The sequence below is a fragment of the Polypterus senegalus genome, chromosome 17 (genome assembly GCF_016835505.1).
Source record: "Polypterus senegalus isolate Bchr_013 chromosome 17, ASM1683550v1, whole genome shotgun sequence".
NCBI classification, from domain to species: Eukaryota; Metazoa; Chordata; class Cladistia; order Polypteriformes; family Polypteridae; genus Polypterus; species Polypterus senegalus.
Window position 1 is genome coordinate 63,114,504 of NC_053170.1, and position 18,159 is coordinate 63,132,662.

General features: G+C 39.2%; 1 protein-coding gene across 3 annotated transcripts in view; it reads left to right on the plus strand.

Moving 5' to 3' along the window:
- Positions 1-18,159, plus strand: part of rnf213a (ring finger protein 213a) — a 377,172-nt gene that overhangs the window by 171,746 nt on the left and 187,267 nt on the right. For all 3 annotated transcript variants that reach the window (XM_039739973.1, XM_039739975.1, XM_039739974.1), the window contains 3 exons: positions 1,033-1,200; positions 6,779-8,036; positions 17,942-18,129. In XM_039739973.1, coding sequence (XP_039595907.1) covers positions 1,033-1,200; positions 6,779-8,036; positions 17,942-18,129 — 1,614 coding nt within the window. The remainder of the gene's footprint in view (positions 1-1,032; positions 1,201-6,778; positions 8,037-17,941; positions 18,130-18,159) is intronic.

Genomic DNA, 18,159 nt, shown 5'->3' on the forward strand with positions numbered 1-18,159 from the left:
TTCTGGCTTTCTCTGTACTTCTCCATCAACACCCTTAGAGCAAACATCACTTCCCTTCTTAACCAAGCTTCCACTTAATTTTCCCATAACCTCATTCTGTGGTTCATCAGTTTTATCACTCTGTAGTTACTAGGGCTCTGAACATATTCCTTATTCTTTAAAATCTGTACCACTACACTTTTTCTTCACTCCTTAGGCATCTCTCCTAAATACCTTCATGCTTCCACAGGTATGTCATCTGGATCAAAGCCTTTCCGTTTTTTTTCTTCTTCATAGCTGTCTTTACTTCCTCCTTGCTGATCCATTGTACTTCCTGATTCACTATTTCTATATCATCCAACCTTCTGTCTCTCTCTCTCTCTCTCTCTCATTCTCTTCATTCATCAGCCTCTCAGAGTACTCTTTCTATCTGCTCAACATATTGTCCACATTTTTGAGTACATTTCCATCTTCATCCTTTATCACCCTAACCTGCTGTACAGCTTTCGTAGCTTGATCCCTCTGTTTCACCAATTGGTACAGGTCCTTTTCTCCCTCCTTAGTGTCCAACCTCTTATACAACTCATCATATGCCTTTTCTTTAGCTTTCACCACCACTCTCTTCACCTTACGCCTTATCTCCTTGTACTCCTGTCTACTTTCTCTCTGACTTTTCAACTCTTCTTCAACAATCTCTTTCTCTGTATACGGTCCTGTATTTTACTGTTCCACCCTGATAAATGGGCCATATATAAACCCATATTTTCTCAACTAAAAATTATTTTACTTACAGCAATGAAATCTTCATTTTGAGCAGCAATCATATGAATATATAGGTGCTTCTTTCTTTTTACACTTCTGAGTTAAGAGCTGTGTTATGTTAATGGTACATTTTTGATATTTCCTACAACATGTGAGGCTCACTCATGGTTGTTTGTAACCTTCAAATTTTTTCCTTCCACTGTATATATTTCAGTTAAGAGCTTTGTTGCATGTCACATTCCTTCGGTTAGATTTACCATTATATTTTTTCTCTTCATTTTCTTTTAATAGTTATCATTAGATACTGCTTTACAATTGAAGATACCAGAGGAGCATGAAGATGGTTTTCCAGAATTTCGTCACTATTCCTTAGATGACATCAAAGAGCTTCAAAATAAACTGATGTTGATGTCTGGGAAAGGTGAACAGGGGCAGTCTGAAGTAGATCATTTTGTGGAGGTAAAACAATATGTTGTTGAACACTTCATGTAACAATGTTAATTGGGAAATAAGTAAACCAGTCAACAGTTGAAAAAACAAAAAAAATACTGATATTTATATTTCAGAAACATGCATTGATGCTCATGGAGCCATAGAAAAATTTCAGTTGATATGTGGTGTTGCTTTTACTAGGGTTTCAAACTGCCAGGATGTGCATACCAATTAAAAATGTTGCCATAATTTTGTTAAACCTTTGTTTTATCAGTGTGCATGTCATGATCATGTCCTTTATCAGCTTTTCCTAAATAGCTGCATGACAGATGCCCATGTTGTTGAACATATAAAATTCTATTCAGAAAACAAATAATTTCAAACATTTTTCTTTGTGGTTTTCTAGGTAAATCCTATCGTGTTACTGTTATTGAAATTTTTGAAAATTTCTGTTGCTTGCAGTTTGTATTGCTGCTTCTTAGAAAACTAGAAAGTGATCACTGAAAATCTGTCACGCTTACCACTCACATTATTTCACTGTATATTATGAAGAAACTAGACAAATCTGAAAACTGTACCAATTACAGGTAAAAAAACAAGTTAATCTAACTTAAAATTACTTGAGATCCAAGGCAGTGTGCCATTTCCTGTGTTCAAGGAAGAGTTTGCCTTTTATGGGTGATCCAGACATCACAATGTTTTCAGCACAGTTTGAAACACAAAACACACAAGGTGGTGTGGGGAAAGGAAATATATGAGATAGCACAGGGAGCAAGCTACAAGCAAAGAGCACTGTGCTGGAAGGTTGCTCACCTACTTCATATTCACAGACTGAGCAGACTCCGCAATATATGCAAATATGTGATTAAACAATCGTCTTTCTTTGCTTGTGCTACATGAAGATTCTAATGCACATTCAGCATTGCACTGTGCTGAAGCTGGAAGGACCCAGAAATGTGAGACTTTGCTGTAAATGAATCACATTTCAGAAGGTGAAAAAGCATGTGATTTGAGTACAGTTGATTTCATTGTTGAATATTCAAGAAGAATGTTTATAAAAGGATCATTTTACAGCAACGGGCCAAGGTTAATTTTCCTGCAGTGTTTCCTAAATCACAGCTGAAGATGAGATCAAATAAGAAAGATGTGAGGGTAATACTTGAATGTCAAAAGAGAAATAAACTGGGCATAGAGGAAGCGAAAAATGACCAGGGGCATTGTGCATAAACGGTGCATATGCACAAAAATGTTGCATACGCCCATTTTCACACTCACATCTCGATGTATAAAAAATAAACTTGCTGTAAAGCCACGCACATTTTCACACCAGCACTCCCCCCATGCGTATGCATGTTTTTGCTCGGTTTTGCAAATTGGTGGCACCCAGCGTCAAAGCAGTGCCACTATTCCTGTGTGGTCTGCCTTTCTTTTTTAGATTCACATCCATGACATGGGTTTTTTGAAATACACTGAAATTAACCGCATATATTTATAAATTTAAGGCAACTATTTGTAATCAACCTGTAACAATATAATGGTGCACATCCCAGCTAGCATCTTACGGGAGGCAGGTACAATCCCTGAATGGGATGCCATCTCATCGCTACTGCTGTGCCATCATACCCCCATGTTTAATACATGCTTTAATGCATTTCATAATAAAAAAGATATATAGTGTACTACTTAGTATTCTAAAATATTCAGAGAGCTGTGATATCATGAATGTAATGTATTCTGTTTGGAGGTCACTTTCTGTGTGCTCCTGTCTTCAAATGAAAAAGTCTGTTCCAGAAGCACAGTGTTTCACACACACAGAACACAGAAGCATACGAAGCATTTAATGTGCTACTTTACATATGATGGGATCTGAGAAACGCTAGTAAATTAAACATTGATTTTAAGATGAAGTTTAATATGTTCTACTTTAATGACAAATTAAACAGGATTGAAATGGAAATTCCGAGATTAAAGTTGACATTTTGACCTTTTTTTCTTCAATGTCCCTGTTTTTTTCTTTTCTCTGTACCCAATATGCTTCTGTATGACTCTCAGACAGTGGGCTATGACTCGAATTTTCACGGTGATTTGGATATCTGACCACTTCGTTATTTATTTTGGACACTGTGGGACTTTATAAACTTCAACTTTTGAATGTCTCCACCACTCTCTATCCCTCGATCAACTTCCTTTTTTTGCTTATACCACTGCTTAAGCCAACAAATAGTACGTTTTTTCCTTGCCTCCACTATGCATTCTGTGAAATTCTTCTTTCATGTAATTTTGACGTTGTCTTTTAACCAAACACTGAACAGAAGGTAGTATTTATATGGATTAGCATATTAAAATATGCAATATTACAGGAAGAGTTGGGTTGAGGCGGCAGGCCCATCCGCATGTGTTACATTTCACGCTCATTGGGATTTATTGAGCTAAAGTGTGTGGAAGTTGGCATATGTACGGTTTTATGCATCTGAATTTTTTTGTGCTTATGCACGTTTCCACTGTTGTCTGTACGCTGTATTTTAGTTTAAATTCTATGCATGATGTTATACAGGTGCCAGTCATAAAATTAGAATATCATGACAAAGTTGATTTATTTCAGTAATTCCATTAAAAAAGTGAAACTTGTATATTAGATTCATTCATTACACACAGACTGATGTATTTCAAATGTTTATTTCTTTTAATTTTGATGATTATAACTGACAACTAATGAAAGTCCCAAATTCAGTATCTCGGAAAATTAGAATATCAATTAAGACCAATGCAAAAAAAGGATTTTTAGAAATTCTGGCTAACTGAAAGGTATGAACATGAAAAGTATGAGCATGTACAGCACTCAATATTTAGTTGGGGCTCCTTTCGCCTGGATTACTGCAGCAATGTGGCGTGGCATGGAGTCGATCAGTCTGTGACACTGCTCAGGTGTTATGAGAGCCTATGTTGCTCTGATAGTGGCCTTCAGCTCTTCTGAATTGTTGGGTCTGGCGTATTGCATCTTCCTCTTCACAATACCCCATAGATTTTCTGCGGGGTTAAGGTCAGGCAAGTTTGCTGGCCAATCAAGAACAGGGATACCATGGTCCTTAAACCAGGTACTGGTAGCGTTGGCACTTTGTGCAGGTGCCAGGTCCTGTTGGAAAATGAAATCTGCTTCTCCATAAAGTTCGTCAGCAGCAGGAAGCATGAAGTGCTCTAAAACTTCCTGGTAGACGGCTGCGTTGACCTTGGACCTCAGAAAGCACAATGGACCAACAGCAGTAGATGACATGGCACCCCAAACCATCACTGACTGTGGAAACTTTACACTGGACCTCAAGCAATGTGGATTCTGTGCCTCTCCTCTCTTCCTCCAGACTCTGAAACCTTGATTTCCAAAGGAAATGCAAAATTTACTTTCATCAGAGAACATAACTCAGCAGCAGTCCAGTCCTTTTTGTCTTTAGCCCAGGCGAGATGCTTCTGACGCTGTCTCTTGTTCAAGAGTGGCTTGACACAAGGAATGTGACAGCTGAAACCCATGTCTTGCATATGTCTGTGCGTGGTGGTTCTTGAAGCACTGACTCCAGCTGCAGTCCACTCTTTGTGAATCTCCCCCACAGTTTTGAATGGGTTTTGTTTCACAATCCTCTCCAGGGTGCGGTTATCTCTATTGCTTATACACTTTTTTCTACCACATCTTGTCCTTCCCTTCGCCTCTCTATTAATGTGCTTGGACACAGAGCTCTGTGAACAGCCAGCCTCTTGAGCAATGACCTTTTGTGTCTTGCCCTCCTTGTGCAAGGTGCCAATGGTCATCTTTTGGACAACTGTCAAGTCAGCAGTCTTCCCCATGATTGTGTAGCCTACAGAACTAGACTGAGAGACCATTTAAAGGCTTTTGTAGGTGTTTTGAGTTAATTAGCTGATTAGAGTGTAGCGGTCAAGTGCCGCTAAGATTCACACCGTCGATGTGGCGGTGATTTATTTATTTTACTGGAGGATTACCAGGGACAACAACCCTAGCCTTGGAATGACACACTCACACACTACAGAGACAAAAAAAGAACATGCTGGGAGTTTAAAAGATAAAAAGTATAATAATATTAAATTATATAAATGAAAACAATAATACCACCCCTGATCTCCTTCGGCAATTTTACATTTAACATATAAACACAATAAACACACAGCCAAGTCCATGGAAACCCAAACCAGATGAAATGAGAAATGGTGAAGTCAAGTCCAGCGATCTGTATGATGAAAGGGACTGGAAAACGCAGTCCTACCGGTAGTTGCTGTAAGTATGACGACAGATGGATGGTTCAGTAGCGCTCCTCCTTCTGGGAAAGCCAATTAATCCACACACAGTCCTCAGGACAGGTAGACAGACGATCCAGACCCCAACAAACAATACAATCCAGGACACAATGATAAAAAATGATGCTAAATGGCAGAATTAACGGCAAGCAGTCCAGCAGATATACATAACGCACCAAACAAACAAAACAAAACAAAAACTTTTTTTCTCTTTGACACCTGCCCTCCTTTTAAACCTCTCTGGCCACCTTTGACCCCAACAGCCCTTGCAAGGACTGCTGGGAGATGCAGTTCTAACTTTTAGTAGCATTGCTACAAGAGTGTGGCACCAGGTGTCTTAATATTGAACCTTTTCACAATATTCTAATTTTCCGAGATGCTGAATTTGGGAACTTAATTAGTTGTCAGTTATAATCATCAAAATTAAAAGAAGTAAACATTTGAAATACATCAGTCTGTGTGTAATGAATGAATCTAATATACAAGTTTCACTTTTTGAATGGAATTACTGAAATAAATCAACTTTGTCATGATATTCTAATTTTATGACCGGCACCTGTACATAAGGGCCCAGAACTTGGAAAGTGATGGATATTCTCAGAACATAAATACAATTTCCTAAGTCTTTTGGGATGAAAAAGGACAAAAAAGGAATTCCCATTGGGCAGCAATTATAGGTGCAATGTAGAGTCTGTGAACAGATTGATATTGAGTATGTTGATAGTTTGGATTTCTGGTAACTAATGTTATATTTTTATTAATATAATTCCAAGATAATATATCATCTGGTGTATTCCATAGCCAGATAAAGTTTAAAGGGAAAGGTTTTATTTAAGACTGAATATTTGAAACACATTGGTTTTGTGGAAGGTGAGAAAGAATTCACTAAGAACTAGAAGAGAAGTAGGACAGCATCCACATGAACTAAACACTGATTACAACTGTAAATAGGGAAAAAATAAGGAGAAGAAAGAATATTAACTTTTAAAGTCTGAAACCTGAGGAACCCCGACTTAAACAGATCCCCTGGAGGGGTATACCAAGATCCACCCAGTTTGATTAAAAGATATACTGTACATTGATATATCCTTAAAAATGTGACCAGTTTTTTAAAATTATGTTATAATAGATAAAGTGAGTTTAATAATAAAGTAATACTTGTTCAAAGTATTCTTTGCATTAAGTGGAAATTACAGTAGTGTCACTTATTGATCATTCTATTCATTATGAGGACTGACATACTTGCCTAGTTAATTTAAGCAATATACTGTATTAGCCTTTGTCTGAAATTGTTTTTTTCCTACAGGTTTTTTCAAATGTCCAGAGGCTTGCCACAACTTTTATTGACTTGTACTCTGCTGGAAATATGCTTTTCAGAGAATGGGAAGCAACCATTACTTGTTCTGGAAATAAAGAGGTGTGTCTGGTTATGGATTTTCACCTTGAAGACAAAATAAATGACATAGTTGTAACTGGTGAAGCTGTAGAAGAGCTTCCAGAACTCTGCAGAAGGATGGAAAAGTGTTTTGAGTCTTGGAAAATTTACATAGACAGAAGCAGATCACAATATTATTTTTTAAACTATTATACTGCTGAGCAAATTGTTTTCTTGTGTAAGCAATTATCTGATCAAAACTGCAACAAGTTAGAAGATCAAGTTCTGATAATGCTGTCATTCATCAAGGCTGAATGTACTCTTGATGATATCAGAGAGGCCTGGCATCAATGGAATTATAACAGTATTGCCAAGCATTCAGAAGAGGACTTTGATATATATCTTGAATCTTTTCAGGCAGAAGTCACCATGGATATCAACAGTTCCTCAAACTCTCTTTTACATGCTGTAAAAGACAGGTACAATATTAAATATCTTCCAGGACTACTTTCTGATGTAACAGCTGTAGATCAGGTAGAAATCATTTGGACTTTTTACATGAACAATATGGAATTCTTTCTTCCACACTGTTTAAAGGTCAGCACATTAGGGGAATTACTGGCAGTTTTGGGTAACATGCAGAAGAATTTGGTCTGCAGGAAACGGCCAGCGTTTTTGCAAGAAGGACGTCCAAACCTCATAAGTTGTCACACTTCTGAAGTTCTCTTGTCTTCATTGTATATCTACATGTACAGTGGAAATGAACAGCTACCAACCTATGATGAAGTCCTTTTGTGTACAGCTGACACAGCCTACGAACAAGTAGAGCTGTTCATAAGGAGATGCTTGTCCACACAGTACAAGGGCAGTAAGATTTACACAATGTTATATGCTGATCGACTGCCTTATGAAGTGGGTTTCAGGTTTGAACAGCTCTTTCAAAGACTTGAAAAGCAAAGCAAGAAGGATTATAAATTGGTGGTGATCTGCAGCTCTACTGGGGAACATTGCTACATTCCCTCAGCATTTAGTCAGCACAAGGTACACATAACACTGCATGAACCACTTGAAAAAATCCAGACATATCTCTTCAGTCACTACAAAGTTCCAGAGTCAGTATCCTCTGCAGCTTCTGTATTCAAAGACAGGATGTTTGTGGGAATTGTGTCTTCGAAAAGAGCAGGTGTTGGTAAGTATCTTAAAATATATCTCATTTCTGTTTTTTATTATGGTAATATCTAGATTTTGTAAACTTTATAGAGAATTTGTGTTGCTGAGAATTTCCATTTATTTTAATTTGTTGCACTTTTTGTATTGAATTTTGTTCTTCATCCCGATAAACTCTGTTTTAAATTTTCAAAAAATATATTTAAAAAAAAACTAATAAATGTTTTGTTCTTATACAAAATTAATAATAAATAAATAAGTAAATAATTAAACTCATACTTATGCAGTCTGTACCTATCACTTATTGTATTATAGTAAGTTACAAATCAGAAAAACATACATTTCTACATTTCACTAAAACATAATATATACCCTCTCCTACCCATCCTGAGAGCAGTGAAATAAGATTTAAATCATTTTTATCACTGAAAAATACTGAGGTTAGCAATGAATTAGAATACTTGGTTATTTGAGTGACTGCCAGATACATAAGCTTTGAACTGTACCTAATTAAGTGAATGTGCCGTTTAGTGAAATATGACATTACCATTGTTACTGTAGATGGAATAGGATTTTTCCAGATAAGTTTTAAAAAAGATAGATTACTAGAAATATAGTGTAAATTACAGGTTTTAATTAATAACTAGCCAAAGTACCTGGTGTTGCCGGTATAAATAAACAGGAGAAAAACTGTTTTTGGAGAATTCAGTTTAGCTCAGCACAACCCACAATGAAACAAATGGAAATACTCTTAGACAAAAGCTGTTGTTCTGTGAGAAAATGCCAAATTGATTGAGAAGAAAAGTTTTATATACAGTATCTTGCTTTGCTTGATACAAAACTTTGTGTGTCCTGATGCATCCCAGCACACTAATGCTGCATGATGGGAATGTTAGTCTCAGTGTTGTCACCGATTTTTGGGTTAAGTAAGGTCTGTACACATGGATGGGCTCTAGTAAAACTTGTAATGCAGTTAAGCAGGTTCCATTTGACATTGTGCACAGTTAGGGCCTTAACTCTCTATTCTTTGCATGTACTGAGTTGAGAAATGCATATAATGTGTATGATGTACAATACTGAGGTGAATCAGACTATGTCTTATAAAGATGGAAATTTATATCCTGAATTCATTATTTTCTGAAAATGTCATTAAATGGTCTTATATGCAGTGCTGTCAAGTATTATCAAGAGGTGCACCCTAATAGAAAATAGAATACAGATTGGACCTGAGAGAGACAGAGAAATTACAGAGAATATTTATCTGTGTATGTACCCCTCATGTATCACCTGGAGGCTGCTCACTTATCTCACAGCTTGTGAGCAAACACGCAGCTTAATAACTTAATTGATATTAGGACTGATTTAAAGCAAGAATAAAAGAACACTAGCCAACCCGCGGCTTGATTTTTAAGCACAGGGAGAAAATTAACATTTGAAAAATCGGTAATGTAATAAATCGGCAAGAAATGCAACATTTATAACAATGCACGATGAACCAACACACAATCGTCCGTGACTGAAAACTGGCGGACCAATCTTGTTGATGTGAGCGAAGGAAATGTAGACGCACGCCTTCTGTTCTGACAGATGCGTTGACGATGTATTGCTGGAAGAGTTTGCCACTGGAATGCAAGACACTAAATGAAGATCTCATGGCAAGCCCGAAAGCATAAAATTGGAGCTGTGTGACTCGTGTTTTTTTCACGGTTCGCTTTTACTCAACATGGGTTAATTGTATGTGCCAGCCTGGATCTCCGAAAGGGAATAGCAGTGGAAAAACCATGGGGTCACAGTTCATATTGAGAACAGAGATACGCTTGCAAGCATCTCCCCTTGGATATATGCAAATGTCGCGTTGTGCAGGAGGTTCCCGTCTTCACCTACAAAGCAGCAACATCAGTTTGACAGGACAGGGCGTTATACCTTCTCATATCCAGACCTGGATTTTCCATGAACACCATTCGTACAGCAGTAACAGAGTAACCGTGAGTGATAATGTCATGCATTTGCATGTAAGACTTTGCGAAGGGATTAACCTGGCGTATCATGTTGTCTAGTTGAAGCAACAAAATGTCACTGCAAGCGCTATTACATTCCTTTTGCAAACCTTGACTTGTAGCCTCAGCAGAATCGAAGATATATAGCTGACCGTATTGTGGTGACGTGTCAGGATTGTTATATAAAGGAGAGACCTGGTGATAAATTTGACCGTGGATTCTGAAAGCATACGGTCCTCTTCCAGATGGTTGAGCGATGTGTGCGCCCATTGACGCTAAAGCTAAAGCAGAGTTGTATTCCCTGATATGATCACAGTAATTTCGGGACAGCGGGTTCTTGCCAGTCAAGAGGTCTTCTAATAAAAGAGGGGCTTGGATAGCGGTGGCAAAGACACCTTGCCGGCATGACAACACTTAGTGTAATGTCCGGATTTGTTGACCTCTGCTGGCCAATGAAGAGCATTGCAAGAAGCACATAGTGCGGTAGGTAGGCCAATGTTATGTTCTTGGACGTGAAAGGCGGTATCTTCTTGAAAAGCTGCAGAAAAGTGAATGCGATGTTTGTGCATGAACGATTTAGTGCTGTGTTGACACTGAAGGGAATTGGAATGAGTTGTGTCGAAGCATTGCTGGCAATGTTCACATTGCATAATTCGTTCAGTGGAGTGTGTTTTAAATGCATGTTGAGAAATCTCTGCACTCGGACGTTTTGAACAAATCGTGCATTCAAAGATCTTTTTGGAATGCGTTCGTTCAGTGGAGTGGGTGTGTAAATGTGCTTTGAGATATTTCTGGCGTGTGAAGGTTTTGGAGCAGTGTTGACACTGAAAAGAATTCATTAGGGAATGTGTTTTGAGATGGTTAGTAAGGTATCTGCGTGCGTGAAAGTGTTTGTCACTAATTTTGCATACAAATCTTTGTGTTGAATGGATCTGCATATGGTTGTGGAGATCCATCTCACCTGTGAAGTCCTCGTTACAAAATGTGCAATTGAAGGTGAGAGTGGAATGAGTTCGTAAGTGTTTTTTGAGAGCGTGAGTTGTCTCGAAGCATTGTTGGCAATGTTCACATTGCATCATTCGGTTAGTGTTGTGTTTTTTCAAATGTGCGTTCAGATATCTGTGCACTCTGAAGCTTTTGGAACAAAAGGTGCATTGAAAGTCCTGTGTGGAATGCGTGTGTTCAGGGGGTGTCTTTAAATGTTTTTCAGGAAGAGGAGAGTGGGCAGGTGACGTCACATTAGTGTGGCGAGCAAGTGGGTGTGCACGCTGTGTGCACATACCGACAGAGTCAAAAGATGTCACCAGAAGGTAATCACATGGGTATTTGAGAGGCATGAGAACCTCGTAATGTCCATGATCCAAAGGACCGCTAAAGAGCAGGGATATGAAGAGACGCTGGGCCGGATTGTAAACTCGAGGAGAGGCATGAGGACGTTCTTGGAAGTAAATGCTGATAGTAGCTGGAAGGATTTGGGACATTGCCACAATTTCTGCCTCACCACCGTAGACTCCAGACGTATTCGTGTAATCAGCGTATTGTTGAGCAGACTGTATAACAATGCCTCTGTGACTAAGAACAACGGACACCACGTCACCGAAGTTATCCCAATGTTGGCAAACAAAGCTAACAGCCATGTTATGAAGTTTGAGAGTAACAGTTTTGTCAATGACATTTCTCCAAAAAACCCGACTGACAGAAACAGTTACCTGAAGCAGGAATTTCTATAACATTGAAAGAAGTGTTGTTTCCATGAAATACATTTGAAGCGGTAGCCATGGAGGGCAAAAGAATAGTCAACGTGGCTCACAGCTGGGTTTGGACCGCAGCACAGACCAAAGTGAGTATGTGTTTGATGAGCTGTTTGATTTGGCGGGCAGTGGTCTGAGGTGCGTTCCTGAGCACGTGGGAGGAGGGGTAGAGTTTCTGGGCGGGGCTTTGTTGTTCCTTTCGCATGGTTTTTCATGGTGGACGCGGTCAGGTGTCGAAACCGAAAAGAATAATGAACAGTCAATGTGGCTTAGGTGTGCATGTGGACTCCTAGCACAGATGAAAGGGGCTAACTGGGTGGTCGGTGAGTTTTTGTGTCCGGGCACATGGGCAGGCAGTGTGAATGCCTAGAGAGCAAGGGTAGAAGCAGGCTGGTGAAAAAGGAGTGTTAGTGGGCAGGGAAACGTCTTCCATATTTCTGCATCTAAGAAGATGCATGTTTGTCGCGGATGCGAATTGCTGTATGTAGCGTGTAAAACAGTTTGCTATGGTGCATGCGATTGTGCGTCGTAACCGAAAACTCGGTTTTTAAAGACTGCTTACTTCATTGTGTTTTAACCTCAGTTGTAAAGGATTGTTTTAAAGATCCCATGGGATACCCCTCGCAAACCGTTTTACACGCTGCATATGGCGATTTACCTCCGCGAGAAACATGCCTCTATGAACAGTCAACGTGCAGGTGCATGTGGCCTCTACGACAGATGAATATAAATGACGCCGTTTCTTCTGTGTCGTCGCGTCTGAGTTGGTGGGCGTGGCTCTGCGAGTTATCGTTTTATCCAATGGTCTTGGAGTTGGTGGGCGTGGCTCCTTCCTGCGTGCGCCATCGGTGTCTTGTCGGCGGCTCAGTGAATCCACGCCCCTTCTGGCGTGCTTTCCATGGTTGTCTTGCCTTAGTGAATTATATATATAGATTTTGAGTTAAATTTATTTAAAAACTACATGAGATAACTTGAGATGATCTTTAAAATCTGACTTCATTTTTTTCAAAAGTCAACTTTGACAAGTGCTGTAGGTGACTCTTAAGCGTAGCACAGCGGACCCTAGTTCGAAAACCTCTGCACTAGCAGCTTTATCAGTCATCTGGTTAGCAGTTGGATCACTTACCTTGAGAAAAAGTTGATGTCTTTTTAAGTATTGACACATATTTGTTGTATTCCTCTTGTACGACAACTCTGCCTTGTTGATTGTGTTATGCCCTTTGCTAATAATAAACTACATTGAAACATCCAAAAAGGGGAGGTACGCAATGTTCAAGGAGAATATAATTATTATTTTTTTTAACTGGAATCCACCAATTTTTCGAATATGACTCCCCGTAGGTAAACTGCACATGTTTGTGGAGGAATAGTGTGTGGACAACAGTATAGCAGCATAGGTGTAGAGGGCAAGGAGCTGAGTGATCTGTGGACACCAGTGAAAGTGGTGCACCAGGATGCAGTGGACTATACTTGGGGGATTCTTTATGGTGTTCTGGCCCGGAAACAGAATACAAAATGGATGGATTTCCTTGTATTTTAAAAGTACACTGCTCACAAAAATTAAAGGAACACTTTTTTCATTGGGCCTGGCATGAAATCAATTAAACCTGTCTGATAATTTTCTGGTTGGTTAAGCAGCCGAGGTCATTGTTAATCACTTTCAGCTGTATTGGTGTTCATGGACTTAACGACAGGTGCACTAAAGTGGCAACAATTAGAAAACCCTTAAAACAGGACTGGTTTTACATGTGGAGGTCATTTCAAGTTTCTCCCTCTTGATCTTTTTTGGCTGGTTTTCCACTCGTGCTAGTTTTGGCTTGAGTAATCATCTCTACTGGCAGTATGAGGCGATTCCTTAACCCTACAGAAGTTGCACAGGTTGTCCAACTTCTCCAGGATGGCACATCCACACGTGCTGCAGCAAGAAGGTTTAATGTGTCTCCCAGCACAATCTCCAGAACATGGAGGAGATTTCAGGAGACTGGCTGTTATTCTCGGAGAGCTGGACAGGGCCGTAGAAGGTCCTCAACCCATCAGCAGGACCGATACCTGCTCCTTTGTGCAAGGCGGAACAGGCTGAGCACTGCTCGTGCCCTACAGAATGACCTCCAGAGGGCCACTGGTGTGAATGTCTCTACCCAAACAATCAGGAACAGACTTCATGAAGATGGCCTGAGGGCCCGACATCCTGTAGTGGGCCCTGTGCTCACTGCCCAGCACCGTGGAGCTCGACTGGCATTTGCTCAAGAACACCAGAATTGGCAAGTCCGCCACTGGCCCTGTACTTTTACAGGCGAGCAGGTTCACCCTGAGCAGCTGTGATAGGCGTGAAAGAGTCTGGAGAAGACAAGGAGAACGATATGCTGCCTGCAGCGTCGTTCAACATGACAGGTTTGGTGGTGGGTCAGTGATGGTCTGGGAAGGCATATCCATGGAGGGACGCACAGACATCTACTGCGTAGGAAATGGTGCTCTGACTGCCATAAGGTATCGAGATGAAATCCTTGAACCAATTGTCAGACCCTACGCTGGTGCAGTAGGTCCTGGTTTCCTCCTAATGCACGACAATGCCCGGCCTCATGTGGTAAGAGTATGCAGGCAGTACCTGGAGGATGAAGGAATTGAAACAATTGAATGGCCTTCACGATCCTCTGACTTAAACCCAATAGAACATCTGTGGGACATTATGTTTCGGTCCATTAGGCGCCGCCAGGTTGCTCCTCAGACTGTACAACAGCTCAGGGATGCCCTCATACAGATCTGGGAGGAAATGCCACAAGACACCATCCGTCGTCTCATTAGGAGCATGCCCGACGTTGTCAAGCATGCATACAAGCTCGTGGGGGCCACACAAGATACTGAAAAGCATTTTGAGTAGCAGAAATTAAGTTTTTGAAAAAATGGACTAGCCTGCCACATCTTCATTTCACTCTGATTTTAGGGTGTCTACACAATTGAGCCCTCTGTAGGCAGAAAACTTTTATTTCCATTTGGCATCCTTTTGTTCCTAAGACATTGCCCTGTCGTTATTTGTATAGATATCCAACTTCATATTGAGATCTGATGTATCTAATGTGTTTCTTTAAAGTGTTCCTTTAATTTTTGTGAGCAGTATATTTATTTATTGGATATTATTTTGCAGATTTTAAGGATTTATTTATTGATTTACTGTATGCACTTTAATTATTTTGATTTTTAAGAAACACTGTACACTTGTAAAGAATGTTTAATCTTTCTCCTCACTTGCTACTGGTCCGTCTTCATTAAGAACTACTAAATGTTCTAAGAGAAATGTCACATCGCCCTAAGGCTAATTTAGCAATGCCATGTCACCTAACCTGCATGTTTTTGGACTCTGGGAGGACACCTATTTGGACATAGTGAGAATATGCAAACTCCGTGCAGAGAACACCTGGGGTTCAAACTTTGTTCTCCTTGTTGCAAGTCTACCACGCCCTAGTGTCACTCTGTGGTTGCAGATTTTAAACTGTTTTCAATGAAAAATATTAGTTTCAACTTCATTTGTTGTATTATGTGTCCAGCAGAAGGAAAATTGTTGTTTTAGCTCTTCACTGTTAAATCTGGAAGTGGTTTTATGCTGAGCAACAGAAGCACTTTGCGGATTTTATTTAACATTCAGAAGAAGTTGTAAAAAACAAAGTTAATGTACTAAACTTAACAATATTGTATGTATTAAGTATATTCAAACAGTGTAAAATTGATATTCTATAGCAGCATTAATAAAACACAAAGCCAATAGTAGCAAAAAGTAGGAAATGTATTTTAAAAATAGATTTAGGTTAAGAAATATATTTCATCAAGTGTCTTACTGAAAATACTTTTGCAGAATATTAAAGTGATGGAAGATAAGTATTTTAAAGTTTGACTGCAGAGTTGCTTCAGACTTGTGTTCAGTCCGCCGAGGTCCTTGTCAGTTTCTTTGGGCTCTTCTCCTTCTCATTTCTCCTGCTCTGTTCTGCCTGCCTTCTGTTCTTCCCTCCTGATCTGCCCAGCATGCACCCAAACATTAAGGCCTAACTTTACCTCAGATTACAAGAATGATCAATAAGTGTTTGCCTTTCTCAGTCTGTTTGTCCATTCTAATCCTAATTACCCTAGGTCTAATAACAAGGTTCAAGTCAGTAAAAATACAGAATTTAAAATCAATCTATACCAGTTGTTTAAAAATATACACAGAGCATGTTTTACATGATAAGAGTCCAGAGATTAAAAAGTCCAAGGAGACTCCATTCAAATAATTGTCAAAAGGTCCTGGTTTTCCAATTACTGGCTGTTTGCTCAGATGTCCTTATTGCTGGCAGGTTAATCCGTGTTGGTACTGTTCACATTCTGAGTTTTTTTCTTCAGTCCATTTTCTTATTTTATATATTGATTAAAGGACAGTTCAGTATTGTGAGTTTTGAACATTAAAATTATTTTTTTTTACTTTTACTTTTATTTGATGTACAACTTAATCCTTAATATGTGTGGGGTTTTAATTTGACCAACTATTTTATCACATCCTCAATATAATTTTTCACTTTCTCTGTCCCAGACTCAGAAGCCAGTGCCAACTTTATGCATTTCATCATCTAAGATATCTTTCTGGCTTTCACTAATTGAGTCTGTGTGGCAAAGGGACCTCTTTTTTACTTCACCAATCTCGTGGAATTCTGTTATTAAAAATATGTCTTTGGTATCCAAAAATCCAGATTATCAACATACCCAGTTCTAATTCATTTACCATTTACACACTTTCCCATGTCCTTGATATTAATCCTCATTTTTGCTGCTGTGTTCTGAATTGTAGTTGGCAAGAAAAGCTGCAAATTCCTCCCTTAACAGCATTTGTCACTGTAAAAATCTTCTTGTACGTGTAGCACGATTAACACCAAAATGCTGTGCTACACACTGAATACATCTGAAAGAGGATAGAGCGTTATCTCACTTTACACAACTGTAAAACAACCACAAAATAAGTACAACCATTTTGACATGCATGCTGTCACTCCATGTTCAGATCTTGTTTTGGCTTTACACAAATTCGCATGGTTATAACGAAAGTGTGCAGAGGCCTGGAATGTTAAGCACAGTGAGAGTAGAGAGGGGGGACAGTCGCGCTTGGATACGGTACAGAACAAACGTGCCTAGTGTGAGTATACCCTTAGATCTGACTCTTTCTTCAGTTTTCATTTTCCAGCAAACATGTTTTGCATTAGTGACGATTGCTGCAAAACTTGCACTAGCCACTTGAAAAACCACTCATTCCCATTCTCTTTCCCTTTCATCCTTAGCAGATCTCACTGTGGAGAATCAATAATGCTCATACATTGTCAAATGGACATAAACTATACAGCTAGTCTGGGTTGTCTATTGTTGGTTTCATATCCTTAAACTTTAGTTTAGAATCGCTTCCTGTTCTCATGTCTTAAAATCTGACAGGAGTTTCTTTGCTTTGGTTAACAGTTTATTTAATTTTAATTATGAAACAGTTGGTGTCTTTCTTTAATACTTTTTGCTTAATGCTTTGAGGGCTGAATGTTTTTTCCAAAAAAGTTTTTTGAAAAGCACACAAAACACTGGTTTCACACAAAAACCAACATAAATGTCTGTTGCTGCATGCTGTGGCCGCCACTTCACCAGGAATACGCAGCAGGCTGGCTGCCAGGCAGTCTTTGCATGGTGGGGGCAGCAGTTGCTGTCACTGTACATCACAATCTGGTTGTACCTCTTGTCAATGTAAATGGCAGTCCTCCCAGGTGAATGTTGCATGAGCCTGTTCAGCACCACGATCAGCTGGATTTGTTTTCCATTTCAGTGGTAATATGCAAAAACGTCATCCATGGAGTATTTTGCTTTACACATTTGCTTCAATCTTTTGCCAGATTTTGATGCCATTTTTGTTGTTGTTTGCTCCTCTCTAGTCGTGCAAGTGTAGGGGATCTCGGTCAAACCAATGAAGCTAACTTTTGTTCTAGCAAAGAGCGTCCAACTAAAACATAACTGTGGGTTTTGTCACCATTTACAGTTGAGTACCATCGTCAACCCCTCCTTTTGACAAAAGTCGACATCTGTCATGAAAGAATTAATACTTTATTATTAAAGATTTAATGTAAAAAATCTTATGTATATGTAGAAAGGTTAAGACATTTTGCCATTTTTCTTTGTTTCCTCAATAGGAAAATCCCTATACATTCACAGACTTTTTGAAAATCTACAGGAGGAAAAAAGTGACGTTGATTTGAAATGTATTAAACTGACTGAACCAAAGGTTGATGAAAACAAAATAGTTCAGTCCATATTACCTGTGTTAAGTATCCCCTCCAAGAAGAAACCAATGATCTTCCATTTTGATGTCACTTCTTCAGTAAGTAATCCTTAGGTGCCATTATGCATG